Source organism: Salmo salar, chromosome 13, assembly GCF_965601325.2.
Source record: "Salmo salar chromosome 13, fSalSal1, whole genome shotgun sequence".
Classification (NCBI taxonomy): Eukaryota; Metazoa; Chordata; class Actinopteri; order Salmoniformes; family Salmonidae; genus Salmo; species Salmo salar.
The window spans coordinates 98239042-98253869 of NC_138303.1; the positions used below are offsets into that span (position 1 = coordinate 98239042).

At 41.4% G+C, this 14828-nt stretch overlaps 1 protein-coding gene across 8 annotated transcripts; it reads right to left on the bottom strand.

Moving 5' to 3' along the window:
* Positions 1 to 95: 95 nt before the first annotated feature.
* LOC106568292 (density-regulated protein) lies at positions 96 to 13545 on the bottom strand. 8 transcript variants are annotated; one of them, XM_082960495.1, is made up of 7 exons: positions 13521 to 13545; positions 10810 to 10928; positions 10565 to 10671; positions 10373 to 10460; positions 978 to 1094; positions 729 to 868; positions 96 to 408 (listed from the first exon to the last, which is right to left on the bottom strand). In XM_082960495.1, exons 2-7 carry the CDS (start codon positions 10916 to 10918, stop codon positions 364 to 366), a joined length of 606 nt encoding a protein of 201 aa, XP_082816621.1. In that variant the 5' UTR covers positions 10919 to 10928; positions 13521 to 13545; the 3' UTR covers positions 96 to 363. The 8 variants fall into 8 exon arrangements, with proteins under 8 accessions (XP_082816621.1, XP_013993968.1, XP_082816616.1 ...); XM_014138493.3 differs by lacking the exon at positions 13521 to 13545 and adding an exon at positions 13017 to 13193 and having other exon boundaries at positions 10373 to 10453; positions 10567 to 10671; XM_082960490.1 differs by lacking the exon at positions 13521 to 13545 and adding an exon at positions 13017 to 13193.
* Positions 13546 to 14828: the final 1283 nt, after the last annotated feature.

A 14828-nucleotide genomic window follows, 5' to 3' on the forward strand; every position in this document is an offset into this window, starting at 1 on the left:
TTAAATGACACAAAGGCAGGATGAACACAGTGCAGACAGTATAGTGAGACGTGTACATACACAGTGATATGATGAAGGACTAAAGCGTGAACAAGTGATTGAGACCGACATTTATTACCCTACAAGCTTGCCGAGTGAAAAGCGTTTTGGAAGGATTCAGATCATCAGACCAGACCTTTGGCAAACAAGAGAGCAGCTATCAAAAACTGAAAAATGTCAAGTGGGGTGGCCGAGTCCACAGTTTGTATACAGTAAATAAAATAGATATAAAACGACTCCTTTTTTAATGTTAATGTGTACATTTGGCCAGGTTGTTGTTGTTACAGGTCACATCCATTCTCACTAAAAGCACACGTCGGGTCTTCACTTCTTGACTTCTCCAAGATCATCAATGCTGTCGTCATCCACCTACAACGGACAGAAAGACAGATGGCTAGAGTGTGTGTAGGGTTGTGATGTCTAATTGAGGTTTTGCAGTAGTTACCACAGCCACAAAATGAAAACAATTAGCTTTTGGGGTTTAAGGTTAGGGTTAGGCATAAGGTTAGCAGTGGGGTTAAGTTTAAAATCACATTTAAAAAAAAAATCAATCGTAGAAATGGCCAGGGTTTATGACTGTGGCAACTAGTGACGGCCCTCATTGAGGTACACACAGGCTAATCTGTCTATTTCCTGTAACTATTTTCCATCATCTATGTGACGTGGGAGAGTAAACGCAGCTTTCTTACCTCAGGCCACTTCTCCTGAATGACATCGATGATGTCATCTGTAAAATCTCCCTGAATGATGATTTCATCCTCCGCCGTCACAGAGGCTCCGCAGGAGAACTTCTGAGCGAAGAATCTCTGAGCCTCTTTAAGGTCAATGTCTGCAGAGAAGACATTCAGTCACAAGCAAGAAAAACAAGGTTACTGGTCTGTCCATGTCTTTAAAGAGGTGGTTACAGTAAAGGTGTGTGTGACAGTCAGCAGTCTTACCAAATGTGTTCATTCCACAGACCCGTGTGACGTATTTCTTCTTGGCGCGGGGGATTTTAGCTATTGTTATTTTCTGAGGCACAGTCTTCTTTTTCTGTTTGATCTGTCCTCTGCCACCTGGACAGTCAGAACAAACAGATTAGAACAGGAGTCTCCAAAACCAGTCTTCAGACACCCATAGCGTTGCACGTTTGTTCTATACCAGCACTAACACACCAGACTCAACCAATGAACAGTGGTGTGTAGTCATGGATGCCAAGGGAGGCCAGGATTCCCACAAATTTGATCAATAAAAAAATTATAAAAAAATACAAATATTGTCTCTCATCAGAGCGAGGGAAACAGCGCCCCTCTGTCTCAGTAGGTGTAGACCATGTAGACCAGTAGGTGTAGATACTGTCTGGCCAAAAAGCGTATGACATGTTTCCGCCCGTAGCATAGACAGGTTTAGATACATATTTTATTAGGATGCCCCCCTTAGCTGACACCAATGGCAACAGCTAGTCTTGCTGGAGTCCGACCAATGATGTATATAAACCCTGTATTGCTGATGCTACGTACTGGCCATTGAGAGGCTTTGAAACCACCAGTCAGCCATATTGGCACAACCTAGTAGTAGCAGTCCACCATAGGAATGAATGTAATGCTACAGTATTTCAGTTAAAATGTGTCAAGGACAAAATTACATGTATTTAAGTATTTTGTTGTTGTAGTGGGGACAGTAACAGTATTCTCAGCAAAAAAAAGGAAAACTTTCTATTTTTTTTCTATTTATGTTTAACTCACATAATATAATTTAAAAAGGTGCGCATTAAGGTGTCTGTAATATAATAAATGTGTCAAAAACGTATGTAGACATTAGGGTTTAAGATTTTGGGGAATATTCAGAGGTGGACATTTTCCGTGGGAATTAACGCAGATATATGGGAATTAACGGAAATGTATGCAAATTAATATTAATACCCTTTAAATGTAGATTTTTTTTTGCATTGTATATATTTACCATATCAAATGGAGACAGAAACATACACCTTTTACCTTATCATAAGTAGACAATTGCAAATGATTAAATCCTTCCAATAGAAATAAAAAAACAATTTAGTTACGAATTGAACTTTAATTAAATGAGTTGACTCTTCACATGGGATGATTTCACTGAACAACAAAAGAAAGGGAATATTGAATGATCCCCAATGATCCATCGCATCTCCCAAAAACATTTCCAACATACATCTGTAAAATGATAGTCTAGAAACTAAAGCTTTGGTTGTCTTCCTCTCAGGCTTCCATGGCTTCTCCCTGGGCCTCCTCAATGTCCACCTCTTGAACATCAGACTCTGAAGCCTCATTTTCACTGTCACTTTCCAACCTTGTTGAGGATGGCTCGTTGTCAGGCTCAAAAAGCCTCACATTTGCCCGGAGAGCCACCAATTTTTCAACCCTTGTATTGGTCAGCCTGTTGTGTGCTTTGGTGTGCGTGTTCCCAAACAAGGACCAGTTATGCTCTGACACGGCTGATGTTGGTGGGATTTGGAAGATGATGGAGGCAACAGGGGAAAGAGCCTCAGATCCACAAAGTCCCTTCCACCAGGTGGCTGATGAGATATGTTGGCTCGACTGCCATATTGCATCTCCATCCCAAAGTCCTTGCTTGGAAGTGTACTTCACAAGACTGCCAAGAACCTTGCCCTCATCCAGGCCAAGGTGGCGAGACATGGTAATGATGACACCATAGGCCTTGTTGATCTCTGCACCAGACAGGATGCTCTTGCCAGCATACTTGGGGTCCAACATGTACGCTGAGTGCTTCAGGCAGAAGTCTTCACGCTTTTTGATGCATTTCAGAACTGCAGTTTCCTCTGCTTGGAGCAACAGTGAAGTGGGCAGGGCAGTACGGATTTCTTCTCTTACATCTGCAAGCAGAGTCTGAACATCAGACAGGATGGCATTCTCTCCCTCAATCCGTGCAATGTCTACCGCTATAGGTTTCAGGAGTTTCAGGCTGCTTCCCACTCTCTCCCAAAATACATCATCCAGGAGGATCCTCTTGATGGGGCTGTCCATATCGGCAGACTGTGATATGGCCATTTCTTGGAGAGACTCCTTCCCCTGAACCTTCACATACCTAACCATTTCCTTGGCTCTCCTGTAGAGTGTATCCATTGTTTTCAGTGCCATGATGTCTTTAAGGAGCAGATTCAATGCACGAGCAGCACAGCCAATGGGTGTGATGTGAGGGTAGGACTCCTCCACTTCAGACCAAGCAGCCTTCATGTTCGCAGCATTGTCTGTCACCAGTGCAAATACCTTCTGTGGTCCAAGGTCATTGATTACTGCCTTCAGCTCATCTGCAATGTAGAGGCCGGTGTGTCTGTTGTCCCTTGTGTCTGTGCTCTTGTAGAATACTGGTTGAGGGGTGGAGATGTAGTTAATTATTCCTTGCCCACAAACATTCAACCACCCATCAGAGATGATTGCAATACAGTCTGCTTTCTCCATGATTTGCTTGACCTTCACTTGAACTCTGTTGAACTCTGCATCCAGCAAATTAGTAGATAAAGCATGTCTGGTTGGAGGGGTGTATGCTGGGCGAAGAACATTCAGATATCTCTTCCAATACACATTGACTGTGAGCATGAGGTGAACCAGTTGCATACACAGCTCGAGCAAGACATTCATCAGCATTTCTCTGACTACGTTCCTCCATTGAGTCAAAAAAACTTCTGACTCCAGGAGGACCATGAGCTTTTGCTATCAATAAGGTGTCTGATTCATCATTTTCACCTCGAATAGAAGTAGAGGGACTTTTGTCAGAGGTTGCTTGTTGTGAGCACTGAGCGAACTTTATGCACTTGGCCAGATGATTCTGCATCTTTGTTGTATTCTTCACATATGATTTGGCACAGTATTTGCAAATGTACACAGCTTTTCCTTCTACATTAGCTGCAGTGAAATGTCTCCACACATCAGATAGTGCCCGTGGCATTTTCCTGTAAAGATTAGAAAAAATGTGTAAAAAAATAATTAAAAAAATACAATTCCATGTACAGATAAATAGTTAAGCAGTTAGATTAAACAACTCCTTTGTAAGATGCATGTTTTAAAATTAAACATGCATGGAAACAGGTGAATTAACACTCCTCAGTTAGCAGGCTCAAGCAAGCTAAAACCCACATGGTAGCAAAAACTAACTAGCAGAAATTGTTAACAAGTTAGAAATGATTTAAACACACTTTGTCGTAGGCTACTATTTACTAGTTAACAAAAAAATTGTCATAAAAAATACATTCTCCCCACCCAGTATTGTAATCAAAACTTACCAGAAAGCATGTAGTCTTTGGCTCAGACAGTGCAGTAGTGTGGGCTCAATAGCATCTCATTAGTGCGCAAGATTTTGAGAATCAGCTGTACATGTGCTGGAAGAGTGCACTGCAATTCCTCCTTTGGCCGTCTCTCCTTCCAGTTCTCTGCTGCCAATGACTGGAACGAACTACAAAAATCTCTGAAACTGGAAACACTTATCTCCCTCACTAGCTTTAAGCACCAGCTGTCAGAGCAGCTCTCAGATCACTGCACCTGTACATAGCCAATCTATAATTTAGCCCAAACAACTACCTCTTCCCCTACTGTATTTATTTTGCTCCTTTGCACCCCATTATTTATTTCTACTTTGCACCCCATTATTTATTTCTACTTTGCACTTTCTTCTACTACAAATCTACCATTCCAGTGTTTTTACTTGCTATATTGTATTTACTTTGCCACCATGGCCTTTTTTGCCTTTACCTCCCTTATATCACCTCATTTGCTCACATTGTATATAGACTTATTTTTCAACTGTATTATTGACTGTATGTTTGTTTTACTCCATGTGTAACTCTGTGTTGTTGTATGTGTCGAACTGCTTTGCTTTATCTTGGCCAGGTCGCAATTGTAAATGAGAACTTGTTCTCAACTTGCCTACCTGGTTAAATAAAGGTGAAATAAATAAATAAATAAACATGTGATGGAAGAATGCACTGTGCATGCAGAGGGTTGCAATTCCATTGAATTGGGGATAGTTTAACCAAAATATGCCACAAGACCTAGAATTGCCCAATGTATATCCCACAAAAAAGGTTCACTTTTATAAGCTAACTTTTTTGCTGAATTTAATAAAAATTCCCCAAATTCCAGGGCTTAACTTCCCATGAAAAATGTCAGACCCTTTGCAACCCTAGTAGACATTAATAAATGGATTTCTATAGCTTCCAAAATCTTTTTTACAATGGAGGAGTGCCAAGATGGCTGTGTGGTGGCTTCAATACAGCGCCCCCCAATCAGTCATCCTGGGTTTATACACATCATCGGGTACGACACACAATGAAAAAAAGACATTACAGACAAGACTACAATTTACACACATTTAAAACATCAACGTAGTGTGTGTGCATCTATCAGTTACACATACATGTCAGTACATTGTCATGATGTTGGCCTGTGGGTAAGGTTTATGACCCCCCATAAATACCTTTCTCCCGCTCCTCTCTTGACTCTACTGAAGGACTCTTGAAAAGCCTTTGTTAAACATAGAGAGTCGGGGAACATCAAAAGGTGGGGGGAAAGGAACCATATTTCGGTAATCCAACCAGTTGAAAATATGAGTTGGTACTTAATGAATATGATGTCAGTTCGGTTGTCATCTGAGACATTATGACTGATGATAGGATGACAAACTGTATCGTGGAAAGTCTACACATTATAGTTATCAGATTCACATGGAATTGTTGTGCAATTTAAATGTTTAAATATGAAACTATTTGTGAAAAGATTAAATGTAATTTTAGCTTCCAAATGAGAGAATTGGGTTTTCATAAGGTTAGAGCTCTGCTCACTCAGTGGCCCGCCCCTGTGAAGAGACATGGGTTATAAACTATGAAACACACCCTTCTCCCCCTCCACTATATAAGCCCTTGATGAAAATGTAACCTCCTGTTCCGGGTACATTAGGGCGACGGTCCGATGTCAGAAGGATTCAGATAATAAGCTGTTCCGGGTACATTAGGGCGACGGTCCGATGTCAGAAGAATTCAGATAATAAGCTGTTCCGAGGACGTGAGGACGACGGTTCCACGTTAAAAGGACTAACATGTCAACTACAGAACTAAGCCAACCTCAGCGTGAGCTTTGGTTGCGAATGGTATGAACTTTGAACTCTTATTCACTACAGAAGTGATACCTCCTAGCCGTTGAGTTAGCAGCGGCCGCTGTAAACGTGGGCTAGGAAAGTACGGACGACGGATTCAGTCTAATACACAACGACGATACTACAACGTATCCAATTTACCACCAGACAGACATTCTTCCGAGGACAGGAAGATCTCTGTTGGGCAACACGGCCAGCATCTACGACCAACCTACCGAAGCGCAGCTCAGAGTAAATATTTATTGCATTTTCCTTTTCCAAATGGGCGGTAATTTAGAATGCATAAGATACTGTATTTACGATAGCATAGCTTCTCCCTTTGTTCCTCAGTCGTCCCGCTCTTTCACTCAAACCCAACCCCCTTTCCTTCATGTCGGCTCCGTCCACCAGGGACATTTTCTGTATGACATAATCTGCATTCTGTGTATATGTAATTCTGTGTGATTATTTAGTTATTTAGTAAATAAATAATTAAACCAAAGTTTTTTATTGCTGATTCAACTTGTTAGCCAGGGTTCGTGAAGATAACCAAGAATTTACAACTTTCAGATGAGACTGAAATAAGGTGACGATTAATATTGACTGCTATTGATGTAAAATATTACTAGGTCTTTAAGAGTTTATTCGGAAGATAACAGCTCTATAAACACTCTTTCGTGGTTCCCCGACTTTCTAGTTAATTACATTTACATGATTAGCTTAATCAGGTAATATTAATTAGAGAGAAAGGATTTTATAAACTAGCATGTCATATCACTTAATCCGGCATAGCCAAAGACATGACAACATGCACAGAAAAAGTAGTTCAAATGGAGGAGCGGCATTGTGCCGTGAGGTGTTGCTTTATTTGTTTTTTGAAACCAGGTTTGCTGTTCACTTGCGCTATATGAGGTGGAAGGGAGTTGGCTCTGTATAATACTATACGTTTCTTGAATTTGTTCTGGACCTGGGGACTATGAAAAGACCCCTGGTGGAATATCTGGTGGGGTACGTGTGTGTTTTAGTACTGTGTGTAAGTTGACTATGCAAACAATTTCGAATTTCCAACACATTGTTTCTCATAAAAATAAGAAGTGATGCAGTCAGTCTTTCCTCAACTCTTAGCCAAGTTAGCAGAGAACATCCCGAAAATGTTGCGCACACTTCAATGGGGCAGAAGTACATGTGTTGTAGTGATTCTGGATGGCCAGAAAGCGAGCAACAATGACAGGAAACTGCCATGTGGGGAATCGTAAGTGGCTCATTACAGCTAGTTTTAGTTTGTTAATGATACCATGTCGAGGTGTTGACTGATGTCACGTCAATATGTCTAAAATTCGCTAGCTAGCTAACCAACAACTGTGACAACGGATTTGACAGACAACAAGTGCTCATTGTGCATCTTTATGCATTCAATAAACATTGGAAACTAAATATAGTTTACATGTTGTCAACAATCTAATCCAACCCAGTATATTTTGCCCCATAGTTGCGCACGCATCGGTTTTGTTGCTAAACAACCAACTCGTCTATTGAATTCAATACAATAGTATGAAAGTCCTGCCTACTTTCTGAATCATGTCCCAGGCTGTTTTTGAATGGCCTTCAATATTATATAATCAAATTCATGAACACACGGTCATATGTAAAATTGTATTCGAGGAATAATTTACTTCTAAATGATGCCTTTGTTAGGGTTTGACCAACTATTTGTTTGCATAACCTATATAATATAACAAAGAAGCTATGCTATAATATAAAGTTTATACTCTATATGATAAGAGCATACTGCTGTGTGAGAGGAAGGGGCTCATGGGATGTTGAGTCATATGGAAAGAATGCAGATGCTGTGAATCAGGGATGTGGAAGAGCTTGTTAAAAGATAAGGGCAGGATATGGGTGAAATGTATATGCGGAGGGGTGTCGGGGTTTTAGAGAACTGTGCATTGTGCAGTCACAAGATAAATCGACTGCCAAAGATAATAACTACGCCCGGCAACAGGAGGCGTCTCGAGGTTGGGACCAACGATAGGATGAGTAAGTTTAAACCACGCTCATCCTCCCTCTGACAGGGCAGCAGTGAGAGGGAACTATCTCTGTCAGAGTATTTAATGAAAAGCAAAGGATGTGTAACTGAGTTCTCTGTCTGTCCTGCGTGGTGACACAGTGAGCCCGTATATACGAACATCATATTTACCATAAATGTGTTTGCATTAATTAAAGTACAAAGAAATCAGAAGTTACTCTGTGTTAACTGTTTTATTCCAATACCAGATTGAATTGACGCGACCCAACACCTTTCATGAAGGTTTTCGATTGCATTTTATTTTTATAAAACCTTCATAGGGTAGAATTTAATTCATCCACAAATAAAAATTGAATTTTACATATTACATAACTGTGTTTTCATGAATTTGATTATATAATCTTGAAGGCCATTAAAAAACCCTGTAGGACATTATGCAGAAAGTTGATGGGAATTTCATACCGTATAGCAAGGGAAGCCTACAAAAAATAATAGCCAATCAGGGTTTAGCTAAACCAGGTCCTGGCACACCCCAAAAAAGTTAAGGGAGGCCAAGCTTCACACCAATCAAATCACATAAAAGCAAGACGTCATAGACAGAAAAAAACATGTTGCGTCGTTGTCCTCCAGTGGCTAGTTAGCTAGAATATCGGCCCTTTCCTAAATGGAGATGGGGATTTGGACTTGTGGTTTTATTTGATTATAACAGTGATTCTGATCAAACCATTAAACATAGATTGTGCCCCTGGTGGATGAAAGTTCAATATGTAGCTAGATGTAAGAAGGCTAACGTTAACTAGCTGGCTCATCGTTGCCCATGCAAGGAAGTTGGCAGGCAAACATTTTACCCAGGTAGCCTAGTCTAGGACAACAAAAACTAAAAGTGTGTACTGTATGACAGTCCATTTTGGAAACATGAAAGAGGGTAGGATGGCATTAGCGTGTCAACAAGTTTTCGACATGCACGCGCACACAAAACAGTACCATGGACAGCCACATTATATTTAGCTTACGTTGATTGGACTAAATTGTTTTTGGTTTCTTTAACTTCATTAGACTAAACATAGGCTATAGTTGATTTGATGATGTTGAAATGGTGCTAGAATAGCGGAGGCAGCTCCCATTTCCTTTGCGACTTGCGGTAACTCTCCATGGTTCTAAATCAATAATTGTTTAGTAGTTCGAAAATGTAGGAAACATTAACTTGATTGACCATGCTGAGGGTCAGGGATGGGAAGCTTTGATGGGGGTGGGGGCCCAAAAAATCTGAACTCATCATGAGGGGCCGCAGTGGCTCGCTGTCTGCGTACCCACAGCCCTACACTTTTGTGAGCACTAAAATGTACGTTTTAGAGTTAATTTCCTGCAATTCTACACATTTTGCCATGGGGCGGAGAGAAGATTAAGCAATTTTATAACTGATTTCATGAGATCCGACTCATTTTGCCATGGGGCGGAGAGAAGATTATAACTGATTTCATGAGATTTGACTCATTTTGCCATGGGGCAAGGGGAAAGAAAATGTCAGTTTTACAGCTAATATCCTGCAATTCTACACATTTTTCCATAGGGTGGAGAGAAATGTTTGCAGTTTTTAATGATATCTGAGTGAGCGTAACTTACAAAATCAATGGGGCCCACCCCGGTCAGTAACTCGACCATGACTACTACAAGTTTAGATCGCTGGCTGCTAGAGTGGCTAATTGAGTGACTGTCAGTGACTGACAAACATAAGAGAAAAACTGCTGAGGCAGAACCAAATTTCAAAATTACACCTCGTCTATTCTACTATTCTAACTCTAAAACAGTAAGCCGAGCCCCCGATGGAGTTCCTACAAAAGGGGGGCTGTGGGTAGTAAATTTCCCATCCCTGCTGTAGGTCATGTAACTATTTGTTACATGCAATATTTGCATTGTGGACTCCACCGGAAAGATGCTACTCTCCGGTTTTGTTATGAAACAAAAGTGTGGTTACATTTATTCAGCCACTGTGTGACTTGTCTTTGCCTAACGGGTTACAGAGCAAACAATGCAATTATCACTACACATAGGTTGTAATATGTATTTTTCCTGGCTTGGCTACCCCAGTAAGACCGGCTAGAGGGTCCCTGAAAAGTGTGCCGGGAAACACTGGGTTAGGATTTGAGGAGGAAGGAAGCATTTTTTTAAGAATTCAAAACTAAAACTGAAGAGTTGAACTCAGACCTCTCTTCGGCTTCTTCCTCTCCTCCTCCTCTCCAACAGGTGGAGCCTCTTCACAGCCGGTGTCCTGCTTGGGAGCATTTCCTGTCGGACCAGTAAGGCAGAAGGAAAAAAAAAAAGTATTTTAATTTAACAGCACCCATCTTCCTGATAGGAAAAATAAGGGAGGGAGTGGGAGACTGTCTGATGGAACTCACCTACACTCATTCTGGCAAACACATCTGGGAAGTTCTTCTCCAGCCACTGCCTGCATTTAGCTGGCTCAGGCATGTACTCACAATACTCTGTTGGCAAGGAGCACACTGCAACAAAAAAGTACATGGAGAAGTCTTAGACCTTGACAATAATGTGACATTACAAAACAATGTTTTAGGAATTGGCCATGATCATCTATAGATCACTAGAATAGCGTGCCATTTCGGACGCAATCATACACTTACCGCCACAGTACTGGACTTTCGTTGGGTGCTTTGTGCTCAGGTAAGCACTCCCATGATGGTCTCCTTTGTTTTCTGGTAAACCCGTCTCTGCATTCTCAGTAGTAGCCATGATCGATTATCTGAACAGAGGGGAAAAAGGTTAATTAGGTAAAGTATGCCTTCAAATCGAACAAACAGTGAGAATCATAGACAATCAGTATTTTACCACTAACAACATGGCTTAGTCATGATCCTGGACCCTCAACAATGGATTGGTCTGATGACAGCAAACATACATTGTCAAAGCACTGAAAACAGATGCCTGTCATGGCCTGCCATGTCAGTCAACATGGATGCATAACACCAAACTTCACCACGTAAACGGCTGCAATATATTTTTGACAGAATAGTGCTGCTGCTTCTATTGCAGTGACATTACAATTCAATAAATTAGCCAACACCCCCATCTTCAGCTAAAGCAGCTACATGATGTCATACATTATATATACAGAAGTATGTGGACTCCCCTTCAAATTAGTGGATTCGGCTAGTTCAGCCACACCCGTTGCTGACAGGTGTATAAAATTGAGCACACAGCCATGCAATCTCCATAGACAAATATTGGCAGCAGAATGACCTTAATGAAGAGTTCAGTGACTTTCAATATGGAAACGTCATAGGATGCCACCTTTCCAACAAGTCAGTTAGTCAAATTTCTGTCCTGGTAGAGGTGCCCCGGTCAACTGTAATTGCTGTTATTGTGAAGTGGAAACGTCTAGGAGCAACAACGGCTCAGCTGCGAAATGGTAGGCCACACAAGCACACAGAACGGGACCGCCGAGTGCTGATGCGTGTAAAAAATAGTCTGTCCTCACTTGCAACACTCACTACAGAGTTCCAAACTGCCTCTGGAAGCAACATCAGCACATGAACTGTTCGTCGGGACCTTCATGAAATGGGTTTCCATGGCCGAGCAGTCGCACACAAGCCTAAGCTCACCATGCGCAATGCCAAGCGTTGGCTGGAGGGGTGTAAAGCTCATCGCCATTGGACTCTGGAGCAGTGGAAATGCGTTAGTGATCTGTAGTGATGAATCCCGCTTCACCATCTGGCAGTCCGATGTACAAATCTGGGTTTGGCGGAAGTCAGGAGAACGCTACCTGCCGAATGCATAGTGCCAACTGTAAAGTTTGGTGGAGGAGGAATAATGGTCTGGGGCTGTTTTTCAAGGTTTGGGCTAGTCCCCTTAGTTCAAGTGAAGGGAAATCTTAACACTACAGCATACAATGACATTCTAGACGATTCTGTGCTTCCAACGTTCTGAAAACAGTTTGGGGAAGGCCATTTCATGATTCAGCATGACAATGCCTCCGTGCACAAAGCGAGGTCCATACAGAAATGGCTGGTCAAGATCTGTGTGGAAGAACTTAACTAGCCTGCACAGAGCCCTAACCTCAACCCCATCGAACACCTTTGGGATGAATTGGATCGCCGACTGCGAGCCAGGTCTAATCACTCAACATCAGTGCCCGACCTCAATAATGCTCGTGTGGCTGAATGGAAGCAAATCCCCGCAGCAATGTTTCAAGAATCTAGTGGAAAGCCTTCCAGAAGAGTGGAGGCTGTTATAGCAGCAAAGTGGGGGGGGACCAACTCCATATTAATGCCCATGACTTTGAAATTATATGTTCAAAGAGCAGGTGTCCACATACTTTTGGTCATGTAGTGTACCTTGGTCTTAGCTAGCTAACAGGCTGAGGATCAATCTCTAGCAACAAAGAAGATGATTGATATTCATTCACGAAGTCAAAGACAGGTAGAATTGTATGACATCTGCTGTTGAAACTCAGGCTGTCAGACATAATTAGCCAGCAATTGCGTTAAATTGCTAACTTGCATGATGCCTATATTCTGGTGCCTTTGCCAGACAAAATTGGAAGGTAACATTTTATTGTAAACGGTGACCAATCACACAGACATAATCATATCTAGGATATATCCAAGACTAGCTACAGCTTAGATTGCTATCGTAACTGGCGAGCTAGCTTCAAGAGCTGGTCAGCTAGTTCATATTTTTGACAACTGCCTGGTTTCTTGGCTGAGACTTCATTCATAGCCGGCTAGCTACCTAGCTATACTAACTAATGGGGCAGCCAATGTTACACAGCAATAGCTAGCTAGCATTACCTCCAAGTCAATCAACGGAAAGACAACACGATACAACATACCCCTTGAATACGACCTTAATATTGTTGACTGTTTAACAAAACCGTAAGCATTGTTAAGTTAAAGCAAATCGTTTAATTAGAATAATGCTTAGTTATAACCACTGGTTTTAACAGCTTGAGGCTCACACCTAAAGCCTGATTTGGCTAGGGGTCCTGTCAATGCTTCATCGAACGCACGCACGTCTACGGTAATAAATAGTAGGCGTTGTCTTAGTTGCCTGCATTATCACTTCTATAAAGACAAACAATTTGTCAAATAAATAGCTATAAATTGCATGTAATATAAAAATTACAATGTAATTAAAAATAAAGTTGAAAATATCTAACATATGTAACTCCTATTATGGTTTTATATTGACGTTATACGACAGGCATTCACATGTATGCCTTGACACTCCTCCGCACCCGTCACAAGTTAATTTTTTTAATGCGTTACGCCAGCGTTTCTTAAAGTATGGGTCGAGGACCTGTTAATGGTGGGTCGCGACGTAAACGTATAATTACTGGAATTGATTTGGCCAGGTTTACTGCGCTCTCTGCTTAGCGGTGGTCTCTGCTCCGTTTGGCAGCTGCGCGAGTGGTAGAGGGAGATGCCCGTGTGCTTCGCGGTTTACCTGATCTTTTTTCTGCAGTTTTCTTGAAGATCACTCCGCGACCCACACGCTGCAGCGCTGTCGTTCAAGCCATTGGCTTGTTATTCCCGCTCGCCATCACTCACCGCTGTCATGAAATGGACTCAAGCTAGCCACAAGTTCTTACTGAGCTCAATCGTCATGAAACGCAAATACAGTGATAACTTTCTGTCTCTTTCATACACATTTTGAGAAATAACGAGGAGCGCACACAATGTGTTTTGTGTGGGGAAGTGCTTAGTAATGAGTCTCTCAAAACAAACAAATTAATAAAAAGACACGTCCTGACCAAATATCCAGGCACAACATGACGGTAAACCAAGTTAGTTCTTTCAGAACGGGGCAGAATGCTTCAGAATACTTCAGGAAAAATAAGTAAACTACCAAGGCATTGTTGTCATTTTATAACAGGTGATGATAAGCAGAAATAAGGGAGTCCTATCGTAGTAAATGTGAGTTTATCGTTCAAGCAATCCCTCGTTAGCCAAAGCAAGCTAGCTAGCTACTGATGGTGCACCCCTAAGAAACAGTACAGATGAAGATGAAAATTATCAGGCCTACTGTAAATGTTACTGTAGAAATTATTATTGAAAACAAGTCTAGGATGGAATTGTTTGCTGTTGAAAATACAAGTAATCATTTTTATTCTGAACTGGAATAAACTGATTGAAGCGAGATGCTTTTTGAAGCGAACACTCACAGTTCTGGGTTGCTCATCTACAGTAGGAAGCGGTCTCCTGCCTGACTGAGAAAGCAGTAGATGTTCTGATCCAGTTTGGCACCACAGGGTTCTCAAGTACAGAAACAGTGTCAATGCTGAGCATGACCTCAGTGTTGCACTGTCAAAAACTGAGCCCAGAATAGACATGCTTGTTGAAAACTTCAACCAGCCACACACCTCTCATTAGGACTGTGTGTATATGTGTTTTCTGGGCTACATCTATGTGATGTGATCAATCAGTTTATTCCAGTTCAGAATTAAATTATTTATTGTATTTTAACAGCAACAGTTCCAACCTAGACAGGTACACTACCGGTCAAAAGTTTGGGGTCACTTAGAAATGTCCTTGTTTTTGAAAGAAAAGCACATTTTCTTGTCCATTAAAATAACATTAAATTGATCAGAAATACAGTGTAGACATTGTTAATGTTGTAAATGACTATTGTAGCTGGAAACTGC

What these genes read in the sequence shown, in the direction of transcription:
- LOC106568292 (XM_082960495.1), bottom strand. Translation starts at nt 10,918, where the DNA reads ATGGCTACTACTGAGAATGCAGAGACGGGTTTACCAGAAAACAAAGGA. An exon ending in GAAAGTCCAGTACTGTGGCG is followed by an intron (nt 10,672 to 10,809) that starts GTAAGTGTATGA and finishes TTTTTGTTGCAG; the next exon opens with TGTGCTCCTTGCCAACAGAG. An exon ending in TTCAGGAGAAGTGGCCTGAG is followed by an intron (nt 409 to 728) that starts GTAAGAAAGCTG and finishes TGTCCGTTGTAG; the next exon opens with GTGGATGACGACAGCATTGA.